Genomic DNA, 17,681 nt, shown 5'->3' with positions numbered 1-17,681 from the left:
TTGAATGAATTGAACTCACATCACTGTTTCCTTGGCTCCTATTAAACGTTACGTTTTCAGATTCAGGTAAAGGCGCAGATAATACATCGGTCATTGTGGGTGCTGTGCTTGGGAGCACGGGTGATGTTGGGGTTGCAGTTTCTGGCGTATTTCTGTTCAAGAAATTTTGGTATTTGCTACAAACTTTACATATTTACTTCACTCGAAACGTTTACAAACTTAAGGATAGCGAATGACAGAGCAGACATTGAACAACGTATAATGAAGCATTCATTAAAATAATAATTTCCCTAAAGTGAGTAAATGTTGAGTTGTATTTTGCATGTTCCGCCTCTAATAAAATCAATCTGCATTTAAAAGAGTTTGATGGTAACAAGAAAGGAAGCAATAATTAAAGTTAACTCAATATTACTATGAATACCTTTCACGTTTGTGAAGATATTGGTTGATTAAGGGAACTTCAATGAAATAGGACACACAATTGAGCGTTCTGTTTACTTCGTCGAATGCCGCGATCGTGGAATCGTTGTTATGTTTGTTTATGTAATGCAATCTAATTAACATTAATAACATACCTTGAACACTCCATACACTTTGGAGTGAACAATGGTATCGATGCTTATCGAATAGATAATATTCAATATTACGTTTTACCAGGTAATTGTAGCTAGAAAAACGTACTTGACAATTTAGAGCGATCAATTATGACAGTATATCAAACATTTAATTGCACGGTTCATGTCGCTGACATACCGATTTAAAAACGAAATTGGTGTCTTATATTTCAGATTGGCAATACTTTGGATAATTGTATTTTAGTTTTACAATATCAGTTTAATTGTTTATTGTATTGTTCTATGATTATTACATGTGTTTACCGCTTCAACCAATCTTTAACTCGGTAATTTCATTTCTGTAATTTTTAATTGTAATTCTAGCCTTTGGCGGTTCAACAAAACGCACAGTAAAATTTCGTCCCATGACTTGGACCAAGGTAAGAAAGTTGATGAAAACTCTAAAATGCCGGGACAAACAAAGTTTCACGTGACGTAAAGGGGTAGGACAATACGTGTGTAGCCACGGACACACGAGCGATGACCCAGATGACGAATCAGCTGATCAAGATACGAACTTGTCAAATTATAAAGAGAATAAGTAACAGAATAGAGAAATATACATAAAATATGTGTTTCCTTATGAATATCGCTATACTAAGTGTGATGTATGTCTGTATGTCTTATTAACCTATGAATGTTAAATAATTTAAAGATTATTTTATGAATGAAATATGGTCATAGTATCACGAAAGAACTATATTCAAACTCAACATCAACATTGTCTCACTTTTTAAGATGAGGTTGACCAGCATGTCCAAATAAACAAGATTGAGTTCTTAGTTTGACTTAACCCTTAGTAATAGGGTAATAGTTAAATTAGTAAATTTTAAGCATACTGAGATTTTAGAGTGTTTGTAAGCTGACTGACATTCTCAGTGCTAAGCTGAGTGGAAACTCAAATGTTATCTTCTGAGTTGAGCTGCAAAAAAACAAACATGATACTGGATCATTTGTTTGCTTTTTATTGTTTTTTTTATTCAAATCTGATCTCTATAATAAATGTTTCATTTAATAGTTTTATTAATTTACTGTTTACATGGCTTGTTTGCATAGCTAGTATTTTTATTTATGTCATGTATGTGTTGTTGTTTCTTGGCAATAAACAGAGTTTTATTTCAGTCTTGTCTGCTATGAATTTCTTAGAGTAAAATGGTTGTTACGTGTTTGTTAAATAAAATTATTAAATATTGGACCACGCTCCGGCCACACCTGACATTAATACAGTACAAGTTCTATATTATGATAATTAAATCATATTTGCATTTTTCAAGATAGAGTACTCTAAGCACACATTAATACAATTTACTAAATTGTCGTTTTTGTAACCACCTGTTTCAATCGTAAATTGGGTTTGTAGTTACCATAACGAACTGTTGGGGATTCCTCTGTTTACTCTGGTTCGCAAACAACTCAAGATAATGCATAACATAGATTAGAGTGTTAACAATGTTTTACTATAGCCATATAAGGAACAATGCCCCGCCCCCGTGGTGGCCATGTTTTTCAACCGACCGGCATCATTTTCGAACTCGTCCAAGATATTATTGGGATGAATCTTCTGGCCGAGTTTCATGAATATCGGAATATAAATGTGGCCTCTAGAGTGTTAACAAGATTTTACTTTAGCCATATATAGCCATATAAGGAAAAATGCCCCGCCTCTTGGCAGCAATGTTTTTCAAGCAAAGGTAACCATTTTCAAACTCATCTAAGATATCATTTGGAAAAATCTTCTGACCAAGTTTTATCAAGATCGGACAATAAATGTGGCCTCTAGAGAGTTAACAAGGCAAATGTTGACGGCGCACGACGGACAACGCACGACGGACAAAAGGCGATCACAAAAGCTCACCATGAGCACGTTGTGCTCAGATGAGCTAAAAAGGTTAAAAAAATAAACGTAACATTACAGCTTTAATTCAATTTTTAACATGGAGAGTTCGGGGAAATATTTTGTCTTAAAAAATCTTTTACACATGTGATTGACAATGAAATTTAAGTTCCCCTAAAATCGCATGTATGATCAATATGCTCCGAAAATAAACGTTATGTGAGATATTGATAAGAGATGTGACAGATAGAAAAGAAATGTAAGAGATTACAAAATGTGAAATATTTAAATGAAATAAATTGTCTTTGAATTTTGTAATCACAGAACGTTGTATTATAATCAAAATTATAAGTCGATATGTGCTCTCAATGACATCGATAGGGTCTCCATGTATGCTTTAATAACGGTTTTATCGTTCCTTTTTATTAGAGAGCACTTATAAATGTTTGTACAAACTATCGACACGTTTATATTGAAGCGTATATGCATGTCAAATATTGGTCTTGTATATGTTTGTGTTAAATTCAAATATTAAACATCAAAATAAGTCAGATTTAGCGTGCTTCTGCTTCCATAGATAACGCGGCAGAATCTGAATAGATAAGCCGACAATTTCAATTATTCTTAAATATGCCGAATGATGATGAGGCCAAATTGTTCATTGAGTTTGTTTAAGATAACCGACCACTTGAGAACTCAAGATTGTTAACGTTAATGGCTGATATTACATTTTCCTTCGAGTTTTTCAACAGCTTACAATCTCAGACACAGAAGTTCAAACAATCAAAATCCTTCATCAGATTAATGTAAAGACGATGTTCAACAACAGCGTTGGCTACATCGGTCCTGTTAGACTTCACACATATATCCTTGACTTTATATACGATGATTTATTGGAGACAATATTTAATTAAATTCTTCCACATAACAACATATTTGTCATTGAAACCTTAGATTATTCTTAGCGAGAACCCGTTAAAACCAATATCAATGGCATGTCTCTGACTTGGGTTTCAATTGTTAAAGAAAATAAGTATTTAGGGTCTGTTACCGCTCTAGATGAACTTGCATTCAAATAACAACTCAACCTACAACAGTTAATCGAGTGGCTGCATGTTGTGGCAGAAATGAGACAGTTGCTTTTCCTTGCTAGTGCGGCAGTGCTTATATACAGTATCGTTCATGATCCCATCGGGGTGAGTTTTGTTTGAACTTTAAAAACTAGCAATAAGCAATTAAAATATGTGAAATTATGAATGTTTAACCGTCTAACTGTTCTTGGTTTAATATTTCTCGAAGTCACAACATTTACTACTCAATAATTTTTATTCTTAAAATACTTTGCCGATACATAAGCATTCACTTGAATGTTATTTCATGTTTTATTTCTCAAAAGAAAAAATACTGAAATATATATTACAATTCATGTGGCCTCGTACTTTTCTTGTAAATAAATGCATTTATTACAAAAAAGTTGTTATCGATAAACGCATGTGCCGTACAATTTATATTTACTTTTAATAGAATCCTGCTGCAACAACAATTTTAGAACCTAATATAACCTGTGGAAACCTAACGTGCTATGGACCAAATACCGTAAGGTGCAATCTTACAGATCAAGAACCTTGCGAGTGCAAAGTCGGTTTCGATGTAAGTATAAACAAAATATTTTTTTAATTTATTTCGTAGGGCTTATCGATGTGGTAGGATATGCCCTGGTGGCTGTAAAATGCGCTCGGGGATGTTTTTATTAAAGAAAACCTACAACAATTGGCCATTTTGGAAATTATTTTGTGACAAATTTCTAGAGCATTAAACCTTTAAACAAAGTGTAAGTGACATTGATTATGAATTTAAATGATGTCTATTTTAGAACATGTTACCGTACTTAAATGGGAACATCAGATATCTCTATCAACCGCAAATACTTGTGCTTATATAATGTTAACATATACCTGATTATAAGTTATATTAGTACATTGTTGGTCATGATTGTTTTGTGAATCATCAGGGTCCTATGTGCGAATCTGACTTCGACGAGTGCAAAAAAGGACACCCTTGTAGAAACAGAGGACCATGCACCAACACATTAGGGAGCTTCAGGTAAAGGCACGCACAATAACATAAAGAATTATCATTCTCAAATACTGATCCTAAAGTGTTTCATAAAGTATTATTAACAATACTTAAAAGTCTTGCGTAAAATCTTGATATACCTTGGTATAACTACGTAACCAAATGACAAAAAATACGAGAAATTCCTTGCACTTTAGGTTCAACTCTGATTCGGTATTTAACACGTAAGTTCGTTTCGCATGATGGTGAAAACCAGTGTGCGTTACCGCGTGAACTGACTTTTGTATTTAATATCATACTGCATTTATTGTTAAGTGTTAGCGATCATAATATACATATCAGGTGCAGACGTGCATCAACCTCATCCTCCCCCTCTTTTTCTTCCTCATTATTATCCCCTTCCTCATATTCAGCAGCAGCAACATAAACATTACCGTCGTTTTCCTCCTCACAATAAAAAACTCCTCTACTTTGATGATTGTTCTTGTTGTCAATTGAAGTTACTTCACAAAACAATAACAAATTGACTGTGTGAATACAATTTGAATGACGAATTGGTTATCCGATTTCACATTTTCAATACTTATGTGAGGTTTTTTTCCATATAACACCTGTTTTGTAACAATGAATGGTAATAAAATTGAATTATATAGCAATAAGCATGCATACATTTATACATATAGTGTTAGGACTTAAATAACAGCAAGTTGTTTATAACAAGGTGTTTATTACAATATTTTACATTTTTAATTATATATTTTTAATAAGAGGCAAATAGACAGTACTGTTTTTGCGTGCATGCATTAAGCTGGTAATAGGATGTCAATTGTACATTGTATATGATTTCGCGATTTGTATGGTCCTATTTTCATGGTGGGGAGTGGAATATTGATTTTCTTGTGTCTTTACGCCTGTCATTTCTTTCGTCCGCCTTCATATTACTCTAAAAGTATTGCTGCTACCACCATGTTAACATTTGGACCTTGCTCTTTTGGTTAAGGATTTCGATTAATTAAGTTTTGAGATAAAAGTTCAAAATGTAGGAATCTGTGTCTTACAAGCATATTACTAGATAAATATATATTAAAAATGAGCAAACATATTGATATCAAATACTGAGGTGCGTTACTGTACATGCAATGTATACATGCAATTATTTTATTTATTATCAAACAACCATTACGATGCAATATTTTGTATATAATATATAATTATGATTTAAATGCATCAACCAAGTTACATAAAAGTCTTAAAACGTCTTTAACATATATATACGATATAAATCGGACATAAAATAGAGGCTTTAGCATATTCCTTTTAAGTGGCACTATGACCTTGAGTCAGCGCGACTGTCTAAAAACGTTCTGTCCATCGTCTCAGTGATCTTAACCCAGTAATGCCTAGTGGAATCTCCCATCCTTCTAAATTGGATCAATTTATTAAAAAAATTAGGGATGTCTTGTATATTTATTTCTATATTTAGAATATTTCTTACAGAAATTCCTTTAAGCAAACAGCGCAGACCCAGATGAGACGCCGCATAATTTAGAATATTTCTTACAGAAATTCCTTTAAGCAAACAGCGCAACCCAGATGAGACGCCGCATAATGCGGCGTCTCATCTGGGTCTACGCTGTTTGCCAAGTCCTTTTTAGACGCTAGGCATAAATGGGGTAACAGTAGGACAATTTAATATCAATATCCTGTTCGTGGCATGTGTAAATAAAATGTGGAGCGGACATGAATATTGCTGTTCAAATAATTGGCTTTCAAGTTTGACCTTGACTTCGAGCCTTAGTTCTAGACTTTTTTCAACGCCATATCGTCCGAAAGACCTAAACATGGGAAAATTGATAAAGGTCTATATAGGTGAATGAGACATGGGGCGGTAATAAACATATGGCGGACACACGGAAAAAATGGACTAATCGACTGAAGCATAACATGTGTTTAAACACCTCCAGCTTAGATGCATAAAAATAAATAATCATATTATTGTTACGATCATTACAAATATTTTTTGTGATAACAGTTGTACATGTCTCCAAGGATGGGTTGGTAAACAATGTGAAAATGAAACGGTAGATCCGCAGTGCATGCCCGGATGGAAGTTACCAAGATGCACAACCGATATTGACGAATGCAGTGATACGTAAGTCTAATTGTATATATTGGAAATTCTGAAATTCTGATTTAAGTGTTTTATGTCGGAAATATATATGGCTGATATATAGCATGCAATACTTTCAATTGACGACAACATCGGACCATATTTATTGTAAATTAATATTGTAATGTCTTCACATAACCAACTTTGTGACTTAAACACATAAAAATAACATGAGCTTTCGTTTGTTTAGTAAAAAGTGACTGTTACTTTTTTAAATACATTTTAATTGCCAGAAATTTAAATCTGCGATAGGGATTGGTTAACAGCCGTACCATTATGCTCGCGTGCTCAAGTTTTAAAACAATAATAACTGGACAGTAATAGCAATTTGTTCGTCTTTCTGTTTAAACGAAACAAGGCCAGGCCTAGTATTTTCTCTACCGGTCTTGAATTCAGATCGCTTTTTACATGCGGCTCCCACCAGCTATGCAAGAATAACCAAGGCAATTACACCTGTGTATGCGATAAAGGGTGGTACAGCACAGACTGCATGCTGGACATCGACGAATGTGAGCAAAATCCATGTAAGAATTCGGGATCCTGTAACAATACACAGGGCTCATACCAATGCCATTGTCTCCCTGGCTGGACTGACACTAACTGTGTCACTGATGTCGACGAATGCGCTTCGTCTCCGTGTCTCCATGGTGGAACGTGTCTAAACAATAACGGTTCTTATACATGTTCATGTCCTGAAGGATGGACTGACAGAAACTGTAACACTAATGTAAATGAGTGCACAATGTTTTCACCATGTGTGAATAATGCAACATGTACCGACACAGAAGGCTCTTATGACTGCTCATGTGACCCTAAATGGACGGGAAAAAACTGTTCGAGCATGAATTATTGTTTATCGTCCCCATGCTCAAACAACGGCACGTGTAACAATCAACCGACCGGGTATAATTGCACTTGCTCAAGAGGATGGTCGGAAGAGCATTGCACAATAGATATAGATGAATGTAAGGAGCCAATACCACCACCCTGTTTAAATAGTGGCAATTGTACAAACACAAACGGGTCATTTTATTGTGAGTGTCCAGTGGAATGGGAAGGCGATGCATGCGAAACCGATGTGAACGAGTGTTTGACCGCTTCTTCACCTTGTTTGTACGATACGACGTGCAACAATACGAAAGGATCATTTACCTGTATTTGTGGCAGCGGTTTAACAGGTCGCAACTGCGAGACTGATGTGGACGAATGTCTAACAGCGCCATGTTTGAACAACGGGACATGTAACAATACTATTGGTTCCTTCAACTGCGCATGCGCACAGAACTGGACGGGTTCAATGTGTGAAATAGACCTCTTGGCGAGTTTTGCACCATTTTCTGGTGGTTAGTAACATCACCCATTATGAATTTTACTACACTTATTGTGGAATTCTAATTGATGTGTATAAATGTTTTAAAAACAAAATTCAAATGTAACTGATATCGAAATGCTATGGGGTGCATACAGACAAATGAATCAAGTACTACTCAGTTAGATTACATGTATTTTGAGGACAGTTCGTCATTTTTAATAAGAGGTTACACTTTAAAGACATTATTTCAAATTACCACAGTACCGCTTCGATAAATGAAAAAAAAAATATTTCAAAACGCCAATACCGTCTTTTTAAATATTACAAATAGACAATTACTTTTTCAGGTGCGGGTTTTGGAACGGAGAACACGTGGGTAATACTAGGTCCGATTCTAGTGTGTCTCTTGATAATAGGGGGCCTGGTTGCTGGAATTGTGATCTTCAATAAGCTGCAGTAACCGTTAATTTTATTTTCTGTAAAATATCATTATCATTTTCTATCTTCAAATCGCAGAACTATTGTTTAATTATTCATTCATTCGCACTTCATTCGCACATTATGTATAAATCTGGTCCAGTCTTTGATGGTATTAAGTTCTTTGCGTGGATGATTCATTACGGCAATCGCTCATTAAATCATCTGAATTAATCAATGGTTATAAAATGTACTGTGCGAAAACGGAGGTCCTGCTATAATCGTGTTTATTCTAATATAGTAATGTTCACAGTACGGTAAACGATTTTCATTGTTCTACGGTCTATCAAAACAAAAAAGGCCATAATCACCAGTTTATTTATCAAACGCATGACACCCTGAGATTGTTTCCTTTTGCCAGGTCGATCAAAGCTCAGCAAGAAGTAGCCAAGATTGCTTTTGATAAAACCAAAACCCTCGAACCCACCGCCAGTGACAAGGGTGAGGCGTCCGCATCTGACGTAAGGCCTACCGTAGCTGACAGAATCAAGGGTACGTTCGCAGCGGGGGCCATGCGGCTGCAGGCCCTTGGTTCCGGATTGTTGAATGGCATAAAAGGACTTGTTACGCGCACTTAGAAAGAAGTTTAGCTTTCTGTGGACGTTTTGCTTTCTGAGGATTGCGTTTGTAAACATGTGTGATTCATTATATGTTTGGTTCTTATATATGTTAAACCCAAATCGTTTATAAGATAGTTCAGTACATTGCTATAGTTTTTTTCTGATTATTTAGTTAAGAGATTATCAAGATACATGTATAAATTCTTTTGTGTTCACAAGTATTTGAAGAACTTTTTTGTAAAAGTATTTAATAACCTTTCGTTGCATATAACGATATATTTTGCGTAAATTAAGGTCACATTTTCGGTTGATTGACTTCTAATATTATATATGCAGATGTTTTTGTTTTTTTTTTTAGATACGTTAGTTACTCAATGCTATCGATTAGTAACCAAATATAGAAGTAGAAACAGTTTATTTATTAATTATAAAGTCAAGTTCAAAACGTTCATGTAAAACATACAACCTTAAAACCTCGTTGTTTGTACACATACGCTATGCATGCGATGTTCTTCTTTATTATTTCAAACTGTACTATAGCAGCCCTAAGGCAATATTCCTTTAAACATAAATGGCTTATTTTTTGCGAAGCTTGAGTAATAAGGTCGAATTTGCGAAGGCGAACGACTGGGTTAAGGATTTTAGGATGCAGTTTCTATACAATAAATCCAGAGGCAATTTGTGAATAACATAGCACAAAATATGTTTCGCAATCATTCAATAAGTATTCGTTCATCACGAATTAAACGGGGACTTCAATATGGGAAGGAAGTAACTATACCAAAGTGGATGCCACCATTTGTTAAACAAAATATCCAACTAAATAGTTAAAAAAATCACATAAACATGTTTTGATCGGACGGTATGTTTTTTATCTAACGTAAACTGATTTCCCACGAAAACGCCGAGCTTTCTTCACATAATTTTACCGTTCAGTAGATGAAGTTTAACACTACAACAATAATCTCAACTGGCCTTCAGAGATTATTTGTTTCGTTATCTTGCTATGGATATTCATTTAAAATGTGTAATTATTGATCTCAGAGTTTCAAAGCCTCTCTCAGATCTCCATCTTATCAGGATTAGTTGGGACATTTGATTAACCCATTTATGCCTAGTGGACTCCCCCATCCTTCTAAATTGGATCAATTTATTTCCAAAATTTGGGATGTCTGATACATTTATTTCTATATTTAGAATATTTCTAACAGAAATTCCTTTAAGCAAACAGCGCAGACCCTGATGAGACGCCGCATCATGCAAAATGTCAAGAGCTTATGAATTCGGTTGTTGGTAACCACATCAAACTGGTAGGATCCCTCCGTTTTACTCCGGTTTTCTCCAGGTGCATTACCTACACAAAAATTGAATAACTTTCAGTACAAACTCAAGCCCTGAAATTTGCAGCTCAGATTTAAATTGCAACCAACGTAAGTGAGTCGAGATCGTTCCGTAGGAGAGAATGTCAGAAAACACTCCCGGTCCTCAGTACATTCAGCCCCAAGTGCGGAAGATCCTCTCATCAATCTACGACATCATGTGGAAAGACAGTTTATTAATATTGAGAGGTCTCGCATTGTCAAAAGTAAGTCTTATCAACCCTATTTATATTTTCTAGATATGTATCTGAATTACAATATATAATGTTGATATATAAAAAAACAGCGGTTGGTTTTAGATTCATGATTAAATTACGGTATAATGATGTGTATTCATTTCATGCTTTTACCTTAATATATATTTTCAGAATTTAATAATAGTATGTTTGCTGATTGTCAATTTGTTTAGTTATATTTAATGCAATAAAATGCCTACGAGTTTCCTTATAGTTTCATTTGATCGGATAGAAGTTAGCGATTGTTGCCAAAATAAATAGAAACATTTATGTTCACGGAAATATTATTGTTCAGAATAAGAATTTATGCTTGTTCAAAACAAATACTCAACAATCATTCGGCATGAAATGTCGTGGGTATTCAAAACAAAATGATCTGTCTGTGGACACTTCATCAAGATTGTTAATGATAGGAGACTACTTGAGAACTCAAGATGAAAGCCTGAATGGCTGATTTACATGTTTTCCTTTGCGTTTTTTTTTCATTATCAGACAATCTCGGTCACAGAAGTTCAAAACTTCAAATTCCGTCATTAGATTTAAATACAGCCGAATTCCAATAATATCATTGGCTGCATTAGGCCCATTATACTTAAAAAAAAATACTTAATTCTTTATGCGATGATTAATTAGAGACAATATTCAATTAAAATGTCCAACATGACAACACATTTGTCATTGAAACCCTGGACTATTCTAGGCCAAAACTAATAAAAACACATATCAATCGCAATTCGCTGACTTGATTTAAATTGTTGAAACGAAACAGTATTAAGACTATGTTAAAGCTCCAGATGAAATTGCATTCATCTGACAATTCTACTTACAACACTCGATCGCGTGGCTGCATTTTATGACAGACATGAGACAGTTGGAAAGTGTGATATGCTTTGTTAGTGTGACGGTTCTTGTATACAGCATCGTTCATGATTCCATCGGGGTGAGTGTTGTTTCGTTGAATATTTTTAAAATAGCTTTTTATTTGTATTTTTAATGTTTCAGAGAATTTTTTTGTTTGCCTTAATGGCGACACTATAAATTACCGCTGAATGTTGTTTGATTTATTTACCTTGGAGTAGCAAAATGATTTTCTTTGTTGTATATTCTATTAAAATTTTTCGTCGATATAAACATTACAACTTTAACTTCATTCCTTTTTTACTGAGGAAAATAACCAATAATGAAACATGTATCACCATGAACATTGTCAAAGTGTGTAAATGCGTACTAGTCGTACAATTCAATTAATATATAATAGAAATCCAATTCTTACAAATAGACAAAGATCATTCAATCATGACTGTTTTATGCCTTATTTTATAATTACCCTTAATAGAATGTTGCTGCAACAACAACTGTAGAACCTGACGTATCTTGTGGAAACCTGACGTGTCATGGTCCATTCACTGCCAGTTGCAATCTTATAGAACCTCAACCATGCAAGTGCAAAGTCGGTTTCGAGGTGAGTATGAATTGTGTAAGGTTTAAATAAAGATGCATTTCTTTGAAAAAGAGTTATAATAAGATAGCGAAGAAATTGTATTTAAATGTAAGAAAGTAATAAAGTGTGACATTTCGGAAACTCAAGTATTATTTCAACGCCAAAAAATATAGGGAAAATCAAGCTTAAGATTCACTTTCTGGAGAAAGAAGTGTCAGTTGTAATTATTGAAGTAAGGTACCCAAGTGGGTATACAATACAGTACAAACGACAAAACAAATGACTTTATTTTGGTAAATATCTTGTATTAAAATTAATAGAAGCTTTCAATAACAACTGTGAATTGTCGTGTATTTAAAAACATAACACATTAAATGCCAATTAATATTATTATCAGGGTTTGGAATGTAAGTCCGACGTAGATGAGTGCAAAAAAGGAAGCCCTTGTAGAAACAGAGGACCATGCACCAACACAGTAGGGAGCTTCAGGTAAGGTCTTTCAAAAATAAAAACTATACGATTTTTTGTTACTATATTCACCTTCAACCAATAGATTGTTTTCAATAAATATTTGCGTGAACATCCGCCATGCTGTAACAAATGAGTTTTGTACACTTTTTGGCACTAAAGATTATATAGTGAAAAACAATAGAAAAAGAACCAGTTTAACTCTGTATAAACGATCGATGATCCTATCTTAGCGATAACTTAAACAGTAAGCTCATTACGCTGTGAAGGTTTGACCGAAATCTGCAAGGTAAAGAGCAGTTTCACATACCAAAGTGTTTTGAGGGATTATATGGTATATATTATAAAAAGACCAATGGGAAATTCTGCATAACGTTTTGCCGTTACAATCATAACGGTCATTCAGCTGTTAAAGTGTTTGCTTTAATTCAACTAGCATTAAAAGAGGAATTGAGTACAAAGACTTTGGAACTTACGTTTCTACGCATAAACGTACGGACCGTACTGACATACAAATACAAATCTTGTTTTCTTCTTGTCCTTTCGAATTTATAGAACGTGAACGTGAGCAATGATATAATGAAAGCATCGAGTCATGAGGAAAGCTAATTTATCCCACTTTTACAGCGAATTCGGTTGATTAAAGCCCCGTTTATTAAATTTCTGCTATAATCAACGGCACCTGCTACGTTTATAGGCTACGTTGTAAACAAATGTAGTTCCTTGTATATAACAACTAAATGTTAAATTGATGTTATAAAACTTTTAGATTTGCAATTCAATATGAATACATTTGAATTAACAACGCACGACTTTTTGTCACAGAACGATATTCTGATTTTTAAAAATGATTAAATGATCAGCAGTTATTTTTGGAACGCGGAGTAATACACTGACATTGGTTACACTACATTCATAATCAAAGTACGACAAAGGTAGATAGCTTACATATGCATTCTGAATAAATTGCCTAAATGTTATGAACACTGACATAGAGTTTGCTTGACTTCCGTTTATCTTCTACACGTGATATCATCGTCCATAACATGTGAGCTATGGTTAATGAAATTACTATGAGATGTATGGAGCGAACACGAACATAGAGGCTCAAGACCTCAAGTGTGACCTTGACCTTTAGCAGGCAAGACTGACCATGTAAAATGTTTCAATGACATCAACATGAGAGCCAGTTTGCCTTAAAATCATGGCAGGGTTTTGACAATGGATGGTACACAAAGGTGTGGACTTAATATTAAATATTAATCCTTATATCGTGAAATTTTACTTAAATCGATTTGGCTGAATTGTGCTTCCTTTCCATCGCCCCAATATCCACAACATAAAAGTATAACATTAAAATTCTTAAAAGAATTTAGACATTTGGAACGAAAACAAAACATAGGGACATACTGACCGACGGACGGACAATCGGTATTCTTGTTTCTCCCTCCCGCTTCGCGGCGTGAGATAAAAATTACCATACGGTTGAGATTAGGTATAAATAAATGGTGTTTTAATAGGTGTGCGTGTCTAGATGGATGGGCGGGTGACCACTGTGAAAATGAGACCGGTAGTCCACAAGAATGCATGCCGGGATGGACTTTACCAAGATGCACAACCGATATTGACGAATGCAGCAATACGTGAGTTAGAACTGTTAGAAGCATGAATATATAGAACAACAAAGTTAATATATTTTATTTAAGAATTTAAACGAACCGTATTCCCTATTTGTTCTAAAAGAACCATATTTGGTCTAAATAAATATTGGCAAGTCACCATTATAAGTTGACTTTTTAAATAACGAAGACGAGCTTTCAAACTTTGTATTTATTATGTATTATTAGTTTCATTTTCAATAGTATATTGTATATAGTGATGTTTTCTTTAACAAATATGCGATTCATGCCACTGTCCAATAATCAATCATACCAATGTGCTCGTATTCAGTTGTAAGACTCTATATGCTGCTCTGAAAAATAATGTCATAGAAAAAGCGGCCATGTTAAGCACGGTTAATAATCGCAGTGTGTTGGGGTTTGACTTGCAATTATAATTACACAATTATTACCAGTCATTGTAGTATGTCATTGCTATTTTTAAAAAAACTCACGGACAGATATAGTACATACTTGATATTTTTCTTCTTTTGATCACAGATCGCTTTTTTCATGCGGTACTCACCAGCGATGCAATAATATGCGAGGAAATTACACATGTGTATGCGACAAAGGGTGGATCGGTCTCGATTGCATGTTGGACATCAACGAATGTGATCAGAATCCATGTCAGAATTCAGGAACCTGTACTAACACGCAAGGCTCTTTTAATTGCAACTGTCTCTCTGGCTGGACTGGCACATTGTGTGCGACTAATGTAGATGAATGCGTTGTGTCGCCGTGTATGAATAATGCAACATGTACGGACACTGAAGGCGCATATGCATGTTTGTGTCACACGAAGTGGACGGGGAAAAACTGTTCGATCGAGAATCATTGTTTCTCGTCTCCTTGCTCGAACAACGGCACTTGTAACAATCAGCCGACCGGCTATAATTGTTCCTGCCAGAGAGGGTGGACGGGAGAGAAATGTACATTAGATATAGACGAATGCAATAATCCACGGCCAGCTTGTATGAACAATGGGAACTGTACGAACACAGAAGGGTCGTTTTATTGTGAATGCCCAGTGGAATGGGAAGGGGACACATGTGAAACCGATGTGAACGAGTGCTTAAGCACTTCTGCCCCTTGTATGTACGAGTCGACGTGCAGCAATACGAAAGGATCGTATTTCTGCATTTGTGGCAGCGGTTTAACAGGTCGTAATTGCGAGAGTGACCTAGACGAATGTCTAACAGCGCCATGTTTGAACAACGGGACATGTAACAATACCGTTGGTTCTTTCAACTGCGCATGCACACGGAACTGGACTGGCACAATGTGCGAAGTGGACCTCTCTGCGAGTTTTGCTCCATTTTCCGGTGGTTAGTATCAATTATGTTAAGAAATACCATATTACTTGTGACCAGTGTATATATGTTTATAAAAAATACATCCATCCACCTGACATCGTGATACAATAAATTAACATAGTGAGTTCAATAATATAAAAAAATACACAAGCATTCCTATAATCATCCATGTGCAATGCTTTTGAATAAAAATATTTATGAGATGAGGGTTATTGTGTGCCTTTGATATAACGACCTGTGGTGTTACGACCTATCAATACTACATACCGAAAAACGATCTTAAAAGCGACCATCTGAGAACACTGGTCATTTCCCTTTACTGACCGCTGATCTCAAGTGGGATTGTATTAAATACTGTTAAATAAATATAACATTGATACTGAAGCACTGGTAGGTGCTTTTGATTTGCGTCAGTCCGATAAGAGAAAACACTTTAAGGAGAATACCACTGAATGGTCAAAAAATGAAGAACACCCAATGACGTTTCCGAATTATTCTTTCAGGTGCTGGTTTTGGAACGGAGAACACGTGGGTGATATCGGGTCCGGTGCTAGTGTGCCTTCTTGTAGTTGGGGGATTGGTCGCTGGAATTGTTGTCTTCAACAAACTACAGTAACCAATTATTTCATTGTCCGAAAAATATTCAGTTTTTATTTAATTTTCGAAACCTATACGTCGAATGAATGCATTCCTACTAAGTGGGATAGGCGTGTTCTGTTGTAGCCATTTATTTAATTGTTATAATGGCTTGTTTAAATACAGAAAATGCTCTTTTAATTAAAAAAAAAATCAATTGTTATGTACTTGAACATGCAGATAGGGAGTATTTAAATTCACATGGTATTGTTTTATAATTTTATCTTTCTAACTCTGGTTTATGAAAACACACATTAAACAAACATCATCAATCAAAACGAACGTCTGAAATCTGATTTTTTTTCGTCTATGCCAGGTCGAACAAAATTCAGCACAATATAGCACATTCTTCTGCTGATAAGCCTGCAGCCAGGAGTTCATCTGCGACTGACGTAGGTGGGACGTCCGCACCTGAGGTGAAGCCAGCGTTGGTGGACAGAATCAAGGGAACATTGTCGACAGGAATGATGCGGTTGCAATCCTTTGGGTCTGGGCTCTGGCAGGGCATAAAAAGACTGTTAACGCGAGTTTAAAAACTGCGATACAGTATTTGCTTTGTTTTTGTATGCGGTTTACATATGTGTAGGTATTTTACTGTATAGGTACGTTTTTAGCTTATAATGTTCACAGTATAATATTTATGGATGATTAAGTCAAGTTGCATAATATTATCGTACAGCTGTTTATAAAAATTATGTGTGTTTATTGTAGACTTGTTTTCGTACAATTAAATCTTATACTGAAATACAAAGCTTACCTACATATACTATTTGGATATAATATTGAAGATGTTGTGTATAACGTACTAAGCAGTAAATAAAAACGAAAATATTAAAGGAATTCATTTCTTATTTATCAACAAGTTCCCCATGCTAGTTTATTATTGTATCAGTATACAGACGATGCAAACATACTAATTACGACTACGCAAATAACAAACAACATGACAGCTAAAATAAGAACAGTTATGCAAATGTGAAGACGCCATCTACCTAACAATATATTGTCCAATGCAAGCAAGCATATCAAATGAGATCAATTTTAACAAAACACCTAAACTAGTTATACTTTCGTGTATGGGTATGAACTAAAGAAACAATAAATTGGGTCGTGTTCTGAGAAAACTGGGCATAATGTTTGTGCGTAGAGTGTCGTCCCAGATTAGCCTGTGCAGTCCGCACAGGCTAAACAGGGAAGACAATTTCCACCTAAATTGGATTCTTGCTAAGAAGACACTTCATTTAAACGAAAAATACCATAAAAGCGGTTGGTGTCGTCCCTGATTAGCCTGTGGGGACTGCACAGACTAATCTGGGATGACACTTTACGCACATGCATTATGCCCAGTTTTCTCAGAACGCGACGCATTTAACAAATCAGCTTCCTTTTAAGAAGAATTGTTTATGCTTGGTATGTTTATAACGTTATTGTTTATAATTATAGTTGTGTTATACAGGTCTACAGATACGTGTTAGAATTATACAGTTTCTGAAACAAATGATAT

The 17,681-nt window shown here is 35.0% G+C and overlaps 2 protein-coding genes across 2 annotated transcripts in view; both read left to right on the top strand.

Moving 5' to 3' along the window:
- The window catches only part of LOC127871125 (fibropellin-3-like), a 15,805-nt gene extending 14,147 nt beyond the window's left edge, over nucleotides 1–1,658 (top strand). Inside the window, exons 4-5 of the mRNA XM_052413841.1 lie at nucleotides 61–169; nucleotides 939–1,658. Coding sequence (XP_052269801.1) covers nucleotides 61–169; nucleotides 939–1,053 — 224 coding nt within the window. The 3' untranslated portion in view covers nucleotides 1,054–1,658. The remainder of the gene's footprint in view (nucleotides 1–60; nucleotides 170–938) is intronic.
- A 1,770-nt stretch (nucleotides 1,659–3,428) lies between these two features.
- On the top strand, nucleotides 3,429–16,959 carry LOC127872515 (neurogenic locus notch homolog protein 2-like). Its single transcript, XM_052415839.1, has 15 exons — nucleotides 3,429–3,644; nucleotides 3,973–4,098; nucleotides 4,460–4,551; nucleotides 6,557–6,676; nucleotides 7,091–8,037; nucleotides 8,354–8,462; nucleotides 8,845–9,053; nucleotides 10,500–10,628; nucleotides 11,474–11,598; nucleotides 11,995–12,120; nucleotides 12,497–12,588; nucleotides 14,088–14,210; nucleotides 14,727–15,553; nucleotides 16,045–16,153; nucleotides 16,494–16,959. The coding sequence occupies exons 1-15, from the start codon at nucleotides 3,576–3,578 to the stop codon at nucleotides 16,708–16,710; spliced, it is 3,420 nt and encodes a 1,139-aa protein (XP_052271799.1). The 5' UTR covers nucleotides 3,429–3,575; the 3' UTR covers nucleotides 16,711–16,959.
- Nucleotides 16,960–17,681: the final 722 nt, after the last annotated feature.

Source organism: Dreissena polymorpha, chromosome 3, assembly GCF_020536995.1.
Source record: "Dreissena polymorpha isolate Duluth1 chromosome 3, UMN_Dpol_1.0, whole genome shotgun sequence".
Taxonomy (NCBI): Eukaryota; Metazoa; Mollusca; class Bivalvia; order Myida; family Dreissenidae; genus Dreissena; species Dreissena polymorpha.
Note: the sequence above shows the minus strand (reverse complement) of the source record. Positions and strands in the feature narration are given on the sequence as shown.

Bases quoted from the DNA above. Each gene is read 5' to 3' on its own strand.
- LOC127872515 (XM_052415839.1), top strand. From the start codon at position 3,576: ATGAGACAGTTGCTTTTCCTTGCTAGTGCGGCAGTGCTTATATACAGT. The intron at 9,054-10,499 runs GCACTTAGAAAG...ATCGTTCCGTAG, and splicing joins CATAAAAGGACTTGTTACGC to GAGAGAATGTCAGAAAACAC. The intron at 12,589-14,087 runs GTAAGGTCTTTC...GTGTTTTAATAG, and splicing joins AACACAGTAGGGAGCTTCAG to GTGTGCGTGTCTAGATGGAT.